Genomic DNA, 13,351 nt, shown 5'->3' with positions numbered 1-13,351 from the left:
ACCGGGTTAACACCGGGTTTTTCCAAACCCGGTTCAATGGGGTATACCCGGGCTGGCCACATGGCCGGTTCCCGGGTTTTCTAGTTGAACTGGTCCGGGTCTGACAACATTGAATAAACTACCCTTTTATTTCTTACTAACCAAACACATTCTTCATTCCCAATCCTCTTTCACTCCTCATTTCTATTACTCTCCCACTCCAAACGCCCCTAATAATACCTAAGATGGCATGCCGGACCGGCTCAAAATGGCTGAAAGCGGGCCGTACCTGGTCCAGACACGGCTCATGGACACCATGATCATCATATTTTTGGCTAAACGGGTTCAGTGAATTCGGATTCGGATTTTGTTTCAGATAAACCCGAATCCGATTTGCCGCCCTCAAAGACGCACTCTCGAGTCTCGATGATCCAGACGGAGAGGGAAAGAGAGAAGCTATGAGACTCCCTCGCCGGAGACCACTCCTCCTCGGAGACATCCACCGGAGAAGAGACCGGAGAAATCCATTGCCATACCTATGCTTCTCAACCTCCATCAAAGAAGGAGGAGGAGGAGCCTCAAATGGCGGTGATCTCGTCCGAGAGATCTCCAGCCTGCTCCGCGCTCGAACCGACTGGAAGCTACTCATGCTCTCCTCTGACCTCCATCGAAGACTCAACCCTAACGCCATCTCTTCCGTGATCGAATCCCAGAATCAGGTACTCGATCCCGAGCTCCTCCTTGATTTCTTCTACTGGTCTTCTTGCCATATCGGACCCCCTCCGAATATCGATTCTTTCTCCAATCTCGCTGTTCTTCTTTGCAATTCTGGCCTTTTCCCCCTCGCAAACGACCTCGTCGAGCGCATGATCAAGGCCCACCCGTCGCCCTCTTCGGTACTGGATTCCATTACTGATTGCTTCAAACGATGCGAGAAATCCAACCCCGCGGTCTTTGACGTTCTCATTATTAATTACAAGAAGATGGGGCTGCTCAAAAGTGCTGCTGAATTTGTTCTATTGATGAAAGGCGGCTCCTTTAAGCCCGGTTTGAGGTGCTGCAATGGCTTGTTGAAGGACCTCTTGAAGGTCAATCAAATGGATTTGTTCTGGAAGATCAATGAATTTATGGTCGAAAAACGAATTCTTCGGGATGTTTACACTTTTACTATCTTGATTGGTGCTTATTTCAAGGCTGGGGATGCTGCGAAGGCGAAGAAGGTCTTCCGGGAGATGGAATCCATGGGTTGTGTTCCTCATGCTGCGACATATAATACATTGATTGACGGGTTATGTAGGAGTGGTGCTATTGACGATGCTTTTGAATTGAAGAGAGAAATGGCGGAGAAGGGCCTGGTAGCTGATGCTTTCACCTATGGGGCACTCATCAATGGCTTATGCAAGGACATGAGATCAAAAGAAGCAAAATTGCTTCTCAGTGAGATGCTTGGATTAGGCCTGAATCCTGGTGTTATTGCTTATTCATCATTGATTGATGGATTTATGAGAGAGAGTAATGTTGATGAAGCATTCAAGATTAGAGATGAGATGGTTGCTTCTGACATCCGTCCGAACATTGTGGTCTATAACAGTCTTGTCCGGGGAGTCTGTAAGATGGGCAAAATAGATAAAGCACTAGAGCTCTTGAAGGAGATGGCCAGTGCGGGTTGGAATCCAGACACAATGACTTACAATCTGGTTATTGAAGCTCATTTCCGAGAGCAGGATGTGAAAGGGGTGTTTCACATGCTTGATGAAATGAGGAATCAGAATGTGCCATCAAATGTGTATACATATAGTGTTATAATCAACGGGTTCTGTCGTTGCGGTGAGATGATGCAGGCAGCTGAGTTTTTGGAGGAAATGATTGTGAAGGGTTTGCAGCCAAATGCAGTGATTTATGCTACTTTAATTTCAGGCTACTGTCGGGAAGGTAGGCTCACTGAAGCTTGTGACATTTTAGATAAAATGCATGAACAAATGGTGGTTCCAGATGTGTTCTGTTACAACTCACTTATAGCTGGTCTTTGCAAGAGTGGGAAAATGGATGAGGCAAGGGACTATTTGGCACAAATGCAGGAGATCAAGCTGTTGCCGAACTCTTTTACATATGGGTCACTTATTCATGGGCATAGCAAGGTTGGGAATATGGACAAGGCTGACATGTACTTTCAGGAATTGCTTTCTCATGGTCTAAAGCCGAATGACATCATATACACGACCCTTATCGATGGTCACTGCAAAGCAGACGATGTTGCAAAGGCCTTCTCCACATTTCATTCCATGTTGGAAAGAGGTGTGTTACCGGATGTGCAAACATATAGCATTCTCATCCATAGCTTGTCGAAGAGGGGAAAGATGCAAGATGTTTTGCAGATCTTTTCTGAACTTAAACAAAAGGGCATGCCCCCAGATTCATACACTTATACCTCTATTATATCTGGATTTTTTAAGACAGGTGATTCGGAGAAAGCTTTACACTTCTATGATGAGATGTGTGAGCAAGGTATTGAGCCGACTATTGTTACCTATAATGCTTTAATTGATGGTATTTGCAAGTCAGGTGACATTGAGAGTGCCAGAAGGTTAATCAGTAGCATCTTGGAGAAAGGTTTAGTGCCAAATGCTGCAACATACACTATAATGATTGATGGAAACTGCAAATCTGGAAATATCACCGAGGCTTTTAAGTTATTTGATGAGATGTTATCAAAAGGGATCAATCCAGATAACTTTGTGTACAATGTTCTTCTTGGTGGCTGTTGCAGGGTAGGCGACTTAAATAGAGCCTTGGATCTATTAAATGAAATGGTGCATGGAGGGTTTGCAACTGTGCTATCATTCAACACATTGATAGATGGTTTCTGCAAACTGGGGAAGCTGCAAGAAGCAAATCAATTACTGCAAGTGATGAATGACAAGCACATTAGTCCTAATAATGTTTCTTACACAACCTTGATTGATGGGCACAGCAAGGCAGGAAATATGGAGGAGGCATGTCGGCTTTTTTCAGAGATGCAGGAAAAGAAGCTTTCACCTAACACAGTCACTTATACTTCCCTCATTGATGGCCACAGTAAAAAAGGCAACTTGGTGGAGGCATTTGCTTTGTTTGAAGAGATGCTCGCTAAGGGAGTATTACCTGATGAAATTGCTTACCAGGTCATGATTCATGCTCATTGCAAAGAAGAAAACTTGGTCAAAGTTTTTCAATTGCGGGATGAGATGACAGGAAAAGGCATGCGGATGAGCGGGGCCACGTATCTCACAATGGTAGATGGCCTCTGCAGGAAGGGTGATGTTGCAAAGGCAATTAAGTTGCTGGATGATATGGAAGTGCAAGGCATCTCGTCCAATGATGCTCAATGCAGGATGCTAATTGATAGGCTTCAAAGGTCAGGATTCATGGATGAAGCTTGCCAAATTTCAGAGATTACCACAAAGAAAGGTTGGGTGGCCAGGGAATCTTCTTCAAACCCTTTACTTGAAGAAGCAAGCTGCCATTGATAGCGGTTACATCGCTAGTAGAGAATTACCATTGACATTAGTTGAAGACCTCTCACCTGATAGTTTCTTTGCAAGGAAATTTCTACAGGAAAACAATGTTGAATGCTGTTCCATGTACTACGAAGTGCTAAGCCCCTAACTTGTTCTTGTATGATCTCAGCATCACCTGGCATGCCACATAATTCCCTAGACAGCCTCCCACAATTATACACCGAGTGTATAAACAAAGGTAATTTATTAGGAAGATTCCTTGAAAACATTTGTGTTATTTGTTTTTATGCATTTCAGGTTCAAAAGACAGTGGTGTGGTAGTAATTCATACGGTTAGCCAGTTCTTATTGCTCTAATGAACTTGTTGTGTTACTCACTGGCAGATTCATGCTCATTGTCCGAATAGCATCATTGGAGAAGACTTGGCATAAGAACCTGCTGTCATCTTCCCAAATAGAAGTTGCAGCTAAGAGGGTTGGTTTCTAATATGCCTTATCTTTTCTGCATAAAATTAATTTAGCAATCATTCAATTTGCACTTAGAACAACTACAGCATCATAAGACACACCTTTGAATCCCCTCCTGCTTATTAGATAGCATCTGATGAATATATATATGGAGTATTGTACTGATCTTGCACATAACCTTCACTGTTTTGTAAGTGAATTTTATTCACTTTCTAGGATTATTTAACCATGTTTAATATATGTAAAAAATCTATGCCAGTGGGCAATTAGAGAATTTCAAAAACCAGTGGCACTGTTAGATACTTGAGAGAATCAATGTTTATCCAGGAATGCAAGTTCTAATACCATATTAAGAATGAAGAATATGATATTTTTTGACAAGAGGAACAGACAGTCCGAACGCCTTGCTAAACTGTTAGGGGCATGCACAAGCTTCGGTAAAGCAAGTGGGGGTGGGGCTCACGTACACATGGGCGTTGGGACCACCCACACACAACCACCGCTCACATCTCCTAGAATGTGCCCTCAGTCGAGAATCGAACTCTCACTACTCGGTTAAGAGCTCTATCGGCGACCCGTATATCAATAGATCATTTGGTCTAATCATTTTTTTTAGGTGGTTCTTTGCCTGAAGCTTGCTTTTCACATTTTGCATTTACATTTATTTTTAAATTATTGCTTTTTCTTTTTTGTGTTTGGTGTTTGATATTTATTTGTTAATTTATTTATTTTGATATTTGAAGGTGAACAATTCCAAATGAATGTTTCTCTCTGGAGAATAAGATGCTGAATAGCTGGGGGAGGATCCAATGCTGAAAGTACTACCTCAATAAACTTGATGTTTGAATGACAAGTGCTTTCCATATTTATGAAATTTTATTTATAATAATTGTATTCTCCCACATTGTCAAAAGGTGTTATGTGTTGTATCATTATTTTTTATTTTGGCAGAATTATGTTAATTTTCTCTATGAAATCCATGTTGTTTTAATATAATAAAGGTGAAACTGTGCCAACTTTGCCCTCTTTGGTTTGTTTCAATTATCTCTAAGGGCTTGCTTGGCTGGGAGGGTTTGGAAAGGTTTGGGAGGGTTCATAAAGTAAGGGTTCTTTGAACCCATGCTTGGGGTGGGTTTGTAAGGGTTTTGAAGGATTTTGGAGGGGTGAAAACCTCTCATTTCCCTCCATTCATCAACCCACCAAAATGGTGGGTTGGGATCATTTTTTTTTTTTATTTTAAGCTCCGGAGGTAAAAAAAATCAAATTAAAAGATTCCATCTCCAGATCAAATGTAGTCTCAATCAATTTTCTGTGTTCTTAACACTGAATTCTGCTAAAGTATTTACTCATTCTGTTCATTTTTATCTATCACAAATTTATGTTTCTTATTATCTGTCATTTTTTAACATTAAAAAATATTTATTATTATTTTTCAAAAATTATTCTTTACCTTTTATTTAACTTTCTTGTTGAAATTAAATATGAAAGAGGAATATGAAAATATAAATTATGACTATTTTTGCAGAAAATAACTAATTTTTTATAAAATTTTGTGAAATAATTAAGTTTTTTGGTATATGAGATTCGGTTAACCTTTAGAGAATAAAAAAGATCATAAAGAGTAATTTAGAATGATCAAGATACCCCTAGAACCTCCACGCTCCGTCGTCACGCCATCCTAGGGAACGATGGAAAGGTCATTGGGGATGCCGTTCAACTTACTCGGGATGCCGGGGTCATCCTAGGTGAAGTAACGGTTAGGGCGGAAGCTTGCTTAAAGAGTTAGAGAAAAGAAAGTATAAGAAGAGAGAGGTGTATCCACAAAGAGGTTTCTTTATTTCATCAAGAGGGACGAGATACAAAGGTAGAGATATGGATGTGGATCGGGATGAGATCTAGATTCCCATACCTTACAAACTAAGGGGTCTTATATAGGCTCCAAGACTTAACCCTTAAGTTATACTATTTATAACAAGACACTAACCAAACTATCATGTAGTAAACATGACGCTTACCAAACTTACCTATTCTTAACAAGACACTTACCAAACCCACTTATTACAAGCATGTCATTCAACAATAAAACTATTCCTGCTATAGTTGTAAACCTATTTTACACACTAAAAAAACAAACACCGACTCCTTTACATGATAAAAACAAACAACACTGCTTCAGTCTACCAAAAGATGAGCAATAGTTATATCTTCAGTTGGATGGAATATAGAGTCTTCTGAGTTATTGGATGAGTGACCTCAAGGAACACCCAAGGGAAGTTCTTCATCAGGATCTTCAATTATGGGGAGATAGCTTGAGGAATAGTCTCCCAAGTGTTGGAGTGAAATGGTAGCATTTACATTTTTGAAGTGTTGTACTAATGAGGGATTATTATATTTGAGATTTACAAATGGAATATCAATAGGCAGTACCTCTTTTCTTGCATAGACTTTTATAGTAGAATCCTCCATTGCCAAGGGATAATAATAAGATTGTCTGATGGTGATGAAGGTGAATGCTTGCCATAAGGAAAGTTGTTCGGCCACTGGAGTAGTAAATAGTTATAGTTCTTCTGTGAATACTTCATTTGGAATATGTATCTAATATGGAACATACTTCAAGAATAATTCGACATTAATTTGATGTCTTGCATCTTCTAAATACCCTTCTTCATAACCTAGTGGGATAGATTTGATTGCTAAATTTATGACTGCAGGTAGCTTCATCTTCTTGAATATTTTGGCTAATAGATATGAGAGCTTCCAATGCTTTTGTAAGAACTTGATCTATTTTGGCCTTGTGAGTAATATTCTGCTGATTATGCCATATTGTAGTAATTTATCGATGCTGAGTTGTATTCCTTTTATTTCTTGATTAATCCATGAAGATAGCTCAAAGGATGCTTTAACAATGAAAAAGCCTTTTTCACATTGGCAATTTTGATGGCGATGTATTATGTCTTGATATAAATCAACAGAGAGTGCCATACCATAAGGATGTATGTTGTCTTTAGCCATTTCTCGAAGGAGCATCTGAGTCTGAACGAAGTCTTCATATGTTGTCTTCAGGACTTTTTGTAAAATAATTTGTTGTACATCTTGCATAATTGGGAGAAACCTTTCAAGAGTTTCTTCTTTTTGCTTTTGATTTTGGATCATATACTGGGACATCTCTTTATAATCCTCAGTCATTTTTTGAAGTTTTTTGTTAAGTTCTTCTATTACTTTTTTCTTGACTTCAATTTCTGTTTCCAGTAATTTGATTGTTCGGTCTTGAGCAATGAAATGTTCAACCGCTGGTGGAAAGTAAACTTTTGTTTAGGGTTGATGTGAGATAGAGTTATATGGAATAATGTGGTTTGGTTTTGCATTTTGGTCCTGAAAGTACTGGCTAAGAGTTTTCATAGCTTGAAGAAATTGGGAATTGTTTCTATTGGCCCAAAGATTGTCAAGAAGAGTTTGTTGTTGGTGGTCTAAGATATTGGTAGTACGGAATTTGAAATTATTTTTTTGGTGGAATAGTTGAGAATTGAAGGATAGGAAAAGAGTTTTCTTGAGCTGAAGAGATTTTAGACATCTGCAAAACAAAATCTTGTTAGATTTTATAACTTTTATGTTTTTTATTTTAGGGAATGGTAATCCAGGCTCCCACCATAATAAGAACACGAATGGACCTGCTGGTTTTTACAACCACAGTCTTACTATGTGGATGGACAAGTCTTTTGTGTTTAATTAAATTTATTTTCTTGTATAATCCTACTCAATTGGTCTGCTATAATATTATCTTTTTCTTTAATATGTTCAATGATAACATGAAATCCATTTCCAACTATATAATCTATGAATGTTAACCATCTATTTGTAGATAGTTTGTTTTCTGACTTTTTATGGTAAAAAGATACTATAGCTTGGCAATCAGTTCTTAATAAAAATTCTTTACTTTCTATGACAAATAATTTGAATTTTTCCATGGCTTTAATACATGCTAGAATTTCTGCATCTGTACTTGTTACTTTAGTGTTATATGTTCCACTATCATATCTACTTGTTTTCTCTTCATTTTTTGTTAATTCCTTTTTAGGTCTAAACTTTAAAACAGCTCCCCAACCACCTATACGGCCATCTGTCTCAATTATTAAGTATGAATTTGTTGGTCGTGATTCTAAAGGGTTTATGTTGCTTACAATTTGTTTAATTTTTTGAACTAGTTTAATGTCTTCATTATTGAATTTCCTTTCACCATTTTGTTTTGTTTTATTATATAGTGGTCCAGCCAATTTACTTAAATTTGGTATGAAATTTCTTGCATAGTTTAATTTTTCTAAAAATGATTGAATTTGTTTTAATCCTTCCAATTTATCAGGCATTTCTAAAATACTGCTTGCTATATGTTTTTGTAATTCTATTTTTCCTTTTCCAATAATTACTCCTAAAAATTCTATTTTTCTGTACCCAATTTTCATCTTCTTCTCAGATAATACTAGACCATGTTTTTTGCATTTCTGAAAAAATATTTATAAATGATTGATATGCTCCTTTATATTATTACTAAACACTAAAATATCATCAATATAAGTAACAATAAATGAATCATTTCGAAATATATTATCCATTTTTCTTTGAAAAATTTGAGGAGCATTTTTTAGGTCAAATGTCATAACTTTCCATTCATAATGTCCATTATGTGTTACAAATGTTGTCCACTTTCTACTTTCTGGTTCCAGTTTAACTTGCCAAAAGCCACTTTTTAGATCAAATTTACTATAAATATTTGTTCCTTTAATTTTGTTTAATAATGCTTCTTTGTTTGGTAATGGATACCTATCATCTTCTGTATTATCATTAAGCCTTTTATAATTAAATACCATTCTGCTTTTTCCTCTGATTATTTCACTGTGCTTATTTACTATACATGCTCTAGTTCCATGAGGACTTTTTGTTGGTTCTATTATTTTTAAATCTATTAGTTCTTTTATATGTTTATTAAATTCTTCTTGTTCATATGGAGTTGCTTTTGTTACTGGACAAGTTATTCTGATATCTGGGTTTATTATTTCTAATTTGCAATCTTCATTTGTTTTGTCTATGTTTTTTAATCGGATTTTCTCCTATGGTTCCATCTTTCTTTAAATCTTCAAGTATAGGTTTAATTTTATCTTTTAAAGGGGTTATTTGATTTAATTCAATATAATTTATAACTTCTATTTCTTCATCTAATGTGATATCAAATTCTGATAAATATTCTAAATATTGTACTTTTGTTGTTATTTCAAAGTGATTTGCTTTATTAAATAACATTACTTTTTCTCCTTGAATAAATATTCCTCCTGCTTGATTTTTAATGAAATTCATGCCTAATAAAAATTTTATAGAATTTTTATTTGTTATTGGTTTTATCCAAGTATATGGTAGATTGTATTTTTGATTGTTTAAGATGATTGAGCAATCTATTAATTTTTCATTTAAAACCAATTGATTTCCAAAGGCATCATTTACTAATGCTTTTGTGTTGTTATTTCTTTATATTTTGATGGAACAATATCTTTTGTTATATAATTTTTGCTTGCTCCTGTGTCTATTATTCCTTTTCCTAAAATTTTAAATCCATCTTTAAAATCTAGGATAAATTCAATGTTAAGCAAATTATTATCTTAATAAATAGATAGTCATTGCACTTTCTGTTATGATTAGATTTTTATCTTTTTCTTGAATCATTTTTCATTTTGATAATTATTTTGATTTTTAATATCTTTATCTTTTAAATTTTCTTGCAATTTACGAATTTTCTCTTCCAGTTTTTTAATTCTTTTCAGAAGTTGTTTTATTATTTCTTTATCTTGATAGAGCATGTTTACTTTTATAAGTTTATTTGATTTTCTGTTTCTTCTAAGAAGAAGTTTGGTCCTTCATTTCCATCAAATATACTACATACATCACTATCATTTTCACTATCATTACTGTATATACTTACTATATCAATTTCATCATGAATTTCTAGATTTTGATGCATATTTAATCTTTCTTTGTTTACTTGTGAATTTTTACATTCTCTTGCATAATGTCCTTCTATACCACATAAATAACACTTACATTTTCTCCGTGGCTTATGTGTTTTAAACTTTTTGACATGATTAGATTTAGGTCTTTCTTTTTTAAAATATTGACTTCTTTTTAACCCTTTTTGTTTTTTCATTCATTATGTAATGCCGGTACATATATTTTGCTATAATAACTATAATTTGAGATTTGTCTGTTTGCTTCAGCTTCTAAACATTTATCTTTTAAGTAATTAAATGTGAACATTATTGCTGGTCATATTCCAGTTAGATTTTCATGTCCTTTTTCTATCCAATTTTTTAAAATGATATCTCCTAAAAGTTTTGGAAGTTTATTAAATCATTTTTTAGTTAATTCATTATTTGTGAATGCTCTTTCTGTTTTAGCTGCTAATGTTATATATGGTTGACTAAATTGTACTAGTTCTCCAAAGTTTTGAATTTGAAGTCTTTCTAAATCTCTGGCTTCCATATCTTGTTACATTATATAGATTATCTGTCATTTATACCATGTATTGATATTTTTCTGAATAGTTAATTTTTCAACTATTTAATAAATCTCTTGCAGTGGTTCCTAAGAGAGTTTCAATAAAGTTTGTTGTTCCTATTGAGTCTAATGTATGGGGTATTCTTTCTAATGCATTTATGGCATCTGATTCCCATCTATCTATTAATTCTGGTCATTTTTTAGGATGAACTGTGCTTAGAACTAACATGCTTCCTTCATTGTTTTGTCTAGGCATTGTTTTTATAACTTCTAAGGGATCTGGTTTTCCTTTATATGTTTTATAATTTTGTTCATAGTAATTAGTTGAGTTGAAATTATGTTAGGATGGAAATTGTAAAGGTTGAGTTATTCTACTAGTTCTTTCAATTGTTGTTGGAGTTACTATTATTCTAGTATTTGAACTTTCTGCTCTTTGATTTTTTAGTTAATTATTGGATAGGTCACCGAACTTTTCTCAATTTTCAATTAGGGCACCGAACTTCAATTTGTATCTAATTAGTCATCGAATTTTAATTTTGTTTCACCGGTTAGTTATCCTGACAACTCCTACCCCAATTGCTGACTTGGCAACCGGAGAATCCCATTCATCCTCACCGGGCCACGTCAGATGGCTGAATGGATGTGCTGACTCAGATAATTCTCCACGGTGGATGCTTCTTCTATGTTTTGAAGGCTGAGCCCCTGTCCTTCTCCTCCTCCTTCTGTTTTTTTTTTTCTTCTTTTTCTTTTTCTTCTTCTTCTTCTTCTTCTTCTTCTTCTTCTCCTCTACCGGCCGACGCAGTTCAATCTCCGGTAAGGAAAGTGGGAAGCGACCAGTCTTTGGAGCATCGAGATGTCATTGTTCTTCATTAGGAAGGGAGAGATATCTAGGGCATTTACAATGGTGTGTGAGATGGTGAAGGAGCTAGCAGTGAAATAATGGCTGAAGTTGGAATCTTCTCGAGATAGAGGATTCATCAATCACTAGAGATTTTTCATTCCGTTTAAAGTTGCTAAAAGGATGAAGCTCACTGAATTTTGGGTCTTTTGAAGTTTATATCTTATTATGATTAATAATGTTAATTAGTTAAACATGGGGTTTTGTTCTGGGTTCTTTGTGTGTGTGTGTGTGTGTGTGTGTGTTTTGGGTTCTGGCTTCATTTAGTTAGTTTCCTTTATTGGAAACTAATTAATTGTTTGAATTTTATTTCTTGTTGTGAGTAATAATGCCATTATGTTAATCCTGTAAATGGAGGTGTGCTTATCCAAAGAAGATGAGAGTTTTTGAGCATTTTTTGTTTTTGGATTTAATTAACTAGTTTCCTTGTCTGCAATATTGATTATATGATATGTTGTATTAGCATATTAATTATATGATTTGGTGGAATACAATAACATAGATTACCAAACTAAAATAACATTAAATTGATTACATTACACCAATACAAATTGTAAGAGTTTTACATTACCCAAATACAAGGAATTATTTTACAAACAACTGAAAAAAGAAAAAACTCCAATTACAATTGAAGATAGACATGTCCAGTTTGACAAAAAATTGAAGAAACAAGAATACCAATTACAAGAATGCCCAGTTTGACATTACAATTGAAAACAACAACTCCAATTACAACTGAAGACAAACCCAATTGCACAAATAACTGTAGACAGAAAAATAATAATTAAAACCATGCCAAATGAGACATTACAATTGAAGAGAAAATTGTAATTTCAACTGAAGACAATCATATATTTACATGGAAACTGCATTTACAAAATTACATGGCCAAGTAATTTCAATTACCAAGAAACTGCATTTACAAAATTGCATGTCATCAGACATGCACCCAAAACAAAAAGACATTCCTTTTTCATGTCAAGCAAGTCCAATTACATGCAAACTGCAAAATAGCAACTCCAAAAGAAACTAGCATGTCATCAGACAAGGAAATCCAATACATTGTTTGAAACTGTAGTTACAAAATAGCATAAACTGTCATACACCCAAAACAAAAAAAACATTTCATGCATGCAACAGAACCACCAGAGCTATTTCCCGGAAGGACCCATGCCTTCCTTTTTCTTGCTAGACCTCCTCCCTTGCTTGTTTGCCTTTTTATTCTGATTTTTGCCTTGCACTTGTTTCCTGACAGTAACTGAGAATTCATTTGCGCTACTTGTAGGAATTGTGCAGGTACCCTTGCCTCCTATTGGACATAATTTTTTCTTTTTCATTGCATCCTAGCTGATGCCATTTCAGGGGCATCAATTAACTGGACAATTGTAAATATTAAACAGAGAATGAAGTGCATTGTAAACATCAATTACAATTAATTTTTTTAATAGTTACTCGTGAGTGGGGTTCTTCAGGTATAATTGCTTCTGATGTGGGATAATCTCGTTGAAACTCTTGATGGTTCCCCATGGTCAAATTATCAACCTGTAACATCAACTTGGTTAAATTATGAACTTCTAATATTCCCTGAGGTTGGTTATGAAAGAAATAACTAACCATTTGAAAACGTTCATGTAAAACCTGTGAGTCACTGCCATCCATAGGATTATCCTGAACACCTCCACTTTGGTGTCCATGTTGTTGTCCATCTGAATTCCCCTGTGAAGCCTGCTATAAGTAAAAGTTTAGTTAATTGTATAATGTGAATTAATATAATAACACCAACAAAGGTTGTTAAATTTAAATACCTGTTTCTGATGACCATGAAACCTTTTATTATGGCCTACACTGCCACATAGACCTGTCCAAGGGCCGGGCTACCCACCCGAGCCCGAAGACCCGCCCGAAAAATGGGAGGGCTTGGACACATATATGAGGCCCGATGACCGGGCCTTGGACAAGAAAAACAACCCATT

The 13,351-nt window shown here is 35.4% G+C and overlaps 1 protein-coding gene across 2 annotated transcripts; it reads left to right on the top strand.

Moving 5' to 3' along the window:
- The first annotated feature begins 375 nt into the window (after positions 1-375).
- Positions 376-4,832, top strand: LOC120270446 (pentatricopeptide repeat-containing protein At5g61990, mitochondrial). 2 transcript variants are annotated; one of them, XM_039277450.1, is made up of 4 exons: positions 376-3,714; positions 3,860-3,950; positions 4,271-4,559; positions 4,687-4,832. In XM_039277450.1, exon 1 carries the CDS (start codon positions 438-440, stop codon positions 3,483-3,485), a length of 3,048 nt encoding a protein of 1,015 aa, XP_039133384.1. In that variant the 5' UTR covers positions 376-437; the 3' UTR covers positions 3,486-3,714; positions 3,860-3,950; positions 4,271-4,559; positions 4,687-4,832. The 2 variants fall into 2 exon arrangements, with proteins under 2 accessions (XP_039133384.1, XP_039133383.1); XM_039277449.1 differs by lacking the exon at positions 4,271-4,559.
- Positions 4,833-13,351: the final 8,519 nt, after the last annotated feature.

This window comes from Dioscorea cayenensis, chromosome 10, assembly GCF_009730915.1.
Source record: "Dioscorea cayenensis subsp. rotundata cultivar TDr96_F1 chromosome 10, TDr96_F1_v2_PseudoChromosome.rev07_lg8_w22 25.fasta, whole genome shotgun sequence".
Lineage (NCBI taxonomy): Eukaryota > Viridiplantae > Streptophyta > Magnoliopsida > Dioscoreales > Dioscoreaceae > Dioscorea > Dioscorea cayenensis.
This window is presented reverse-complemented; position numbering and strand designations above follow the sequence as displayed.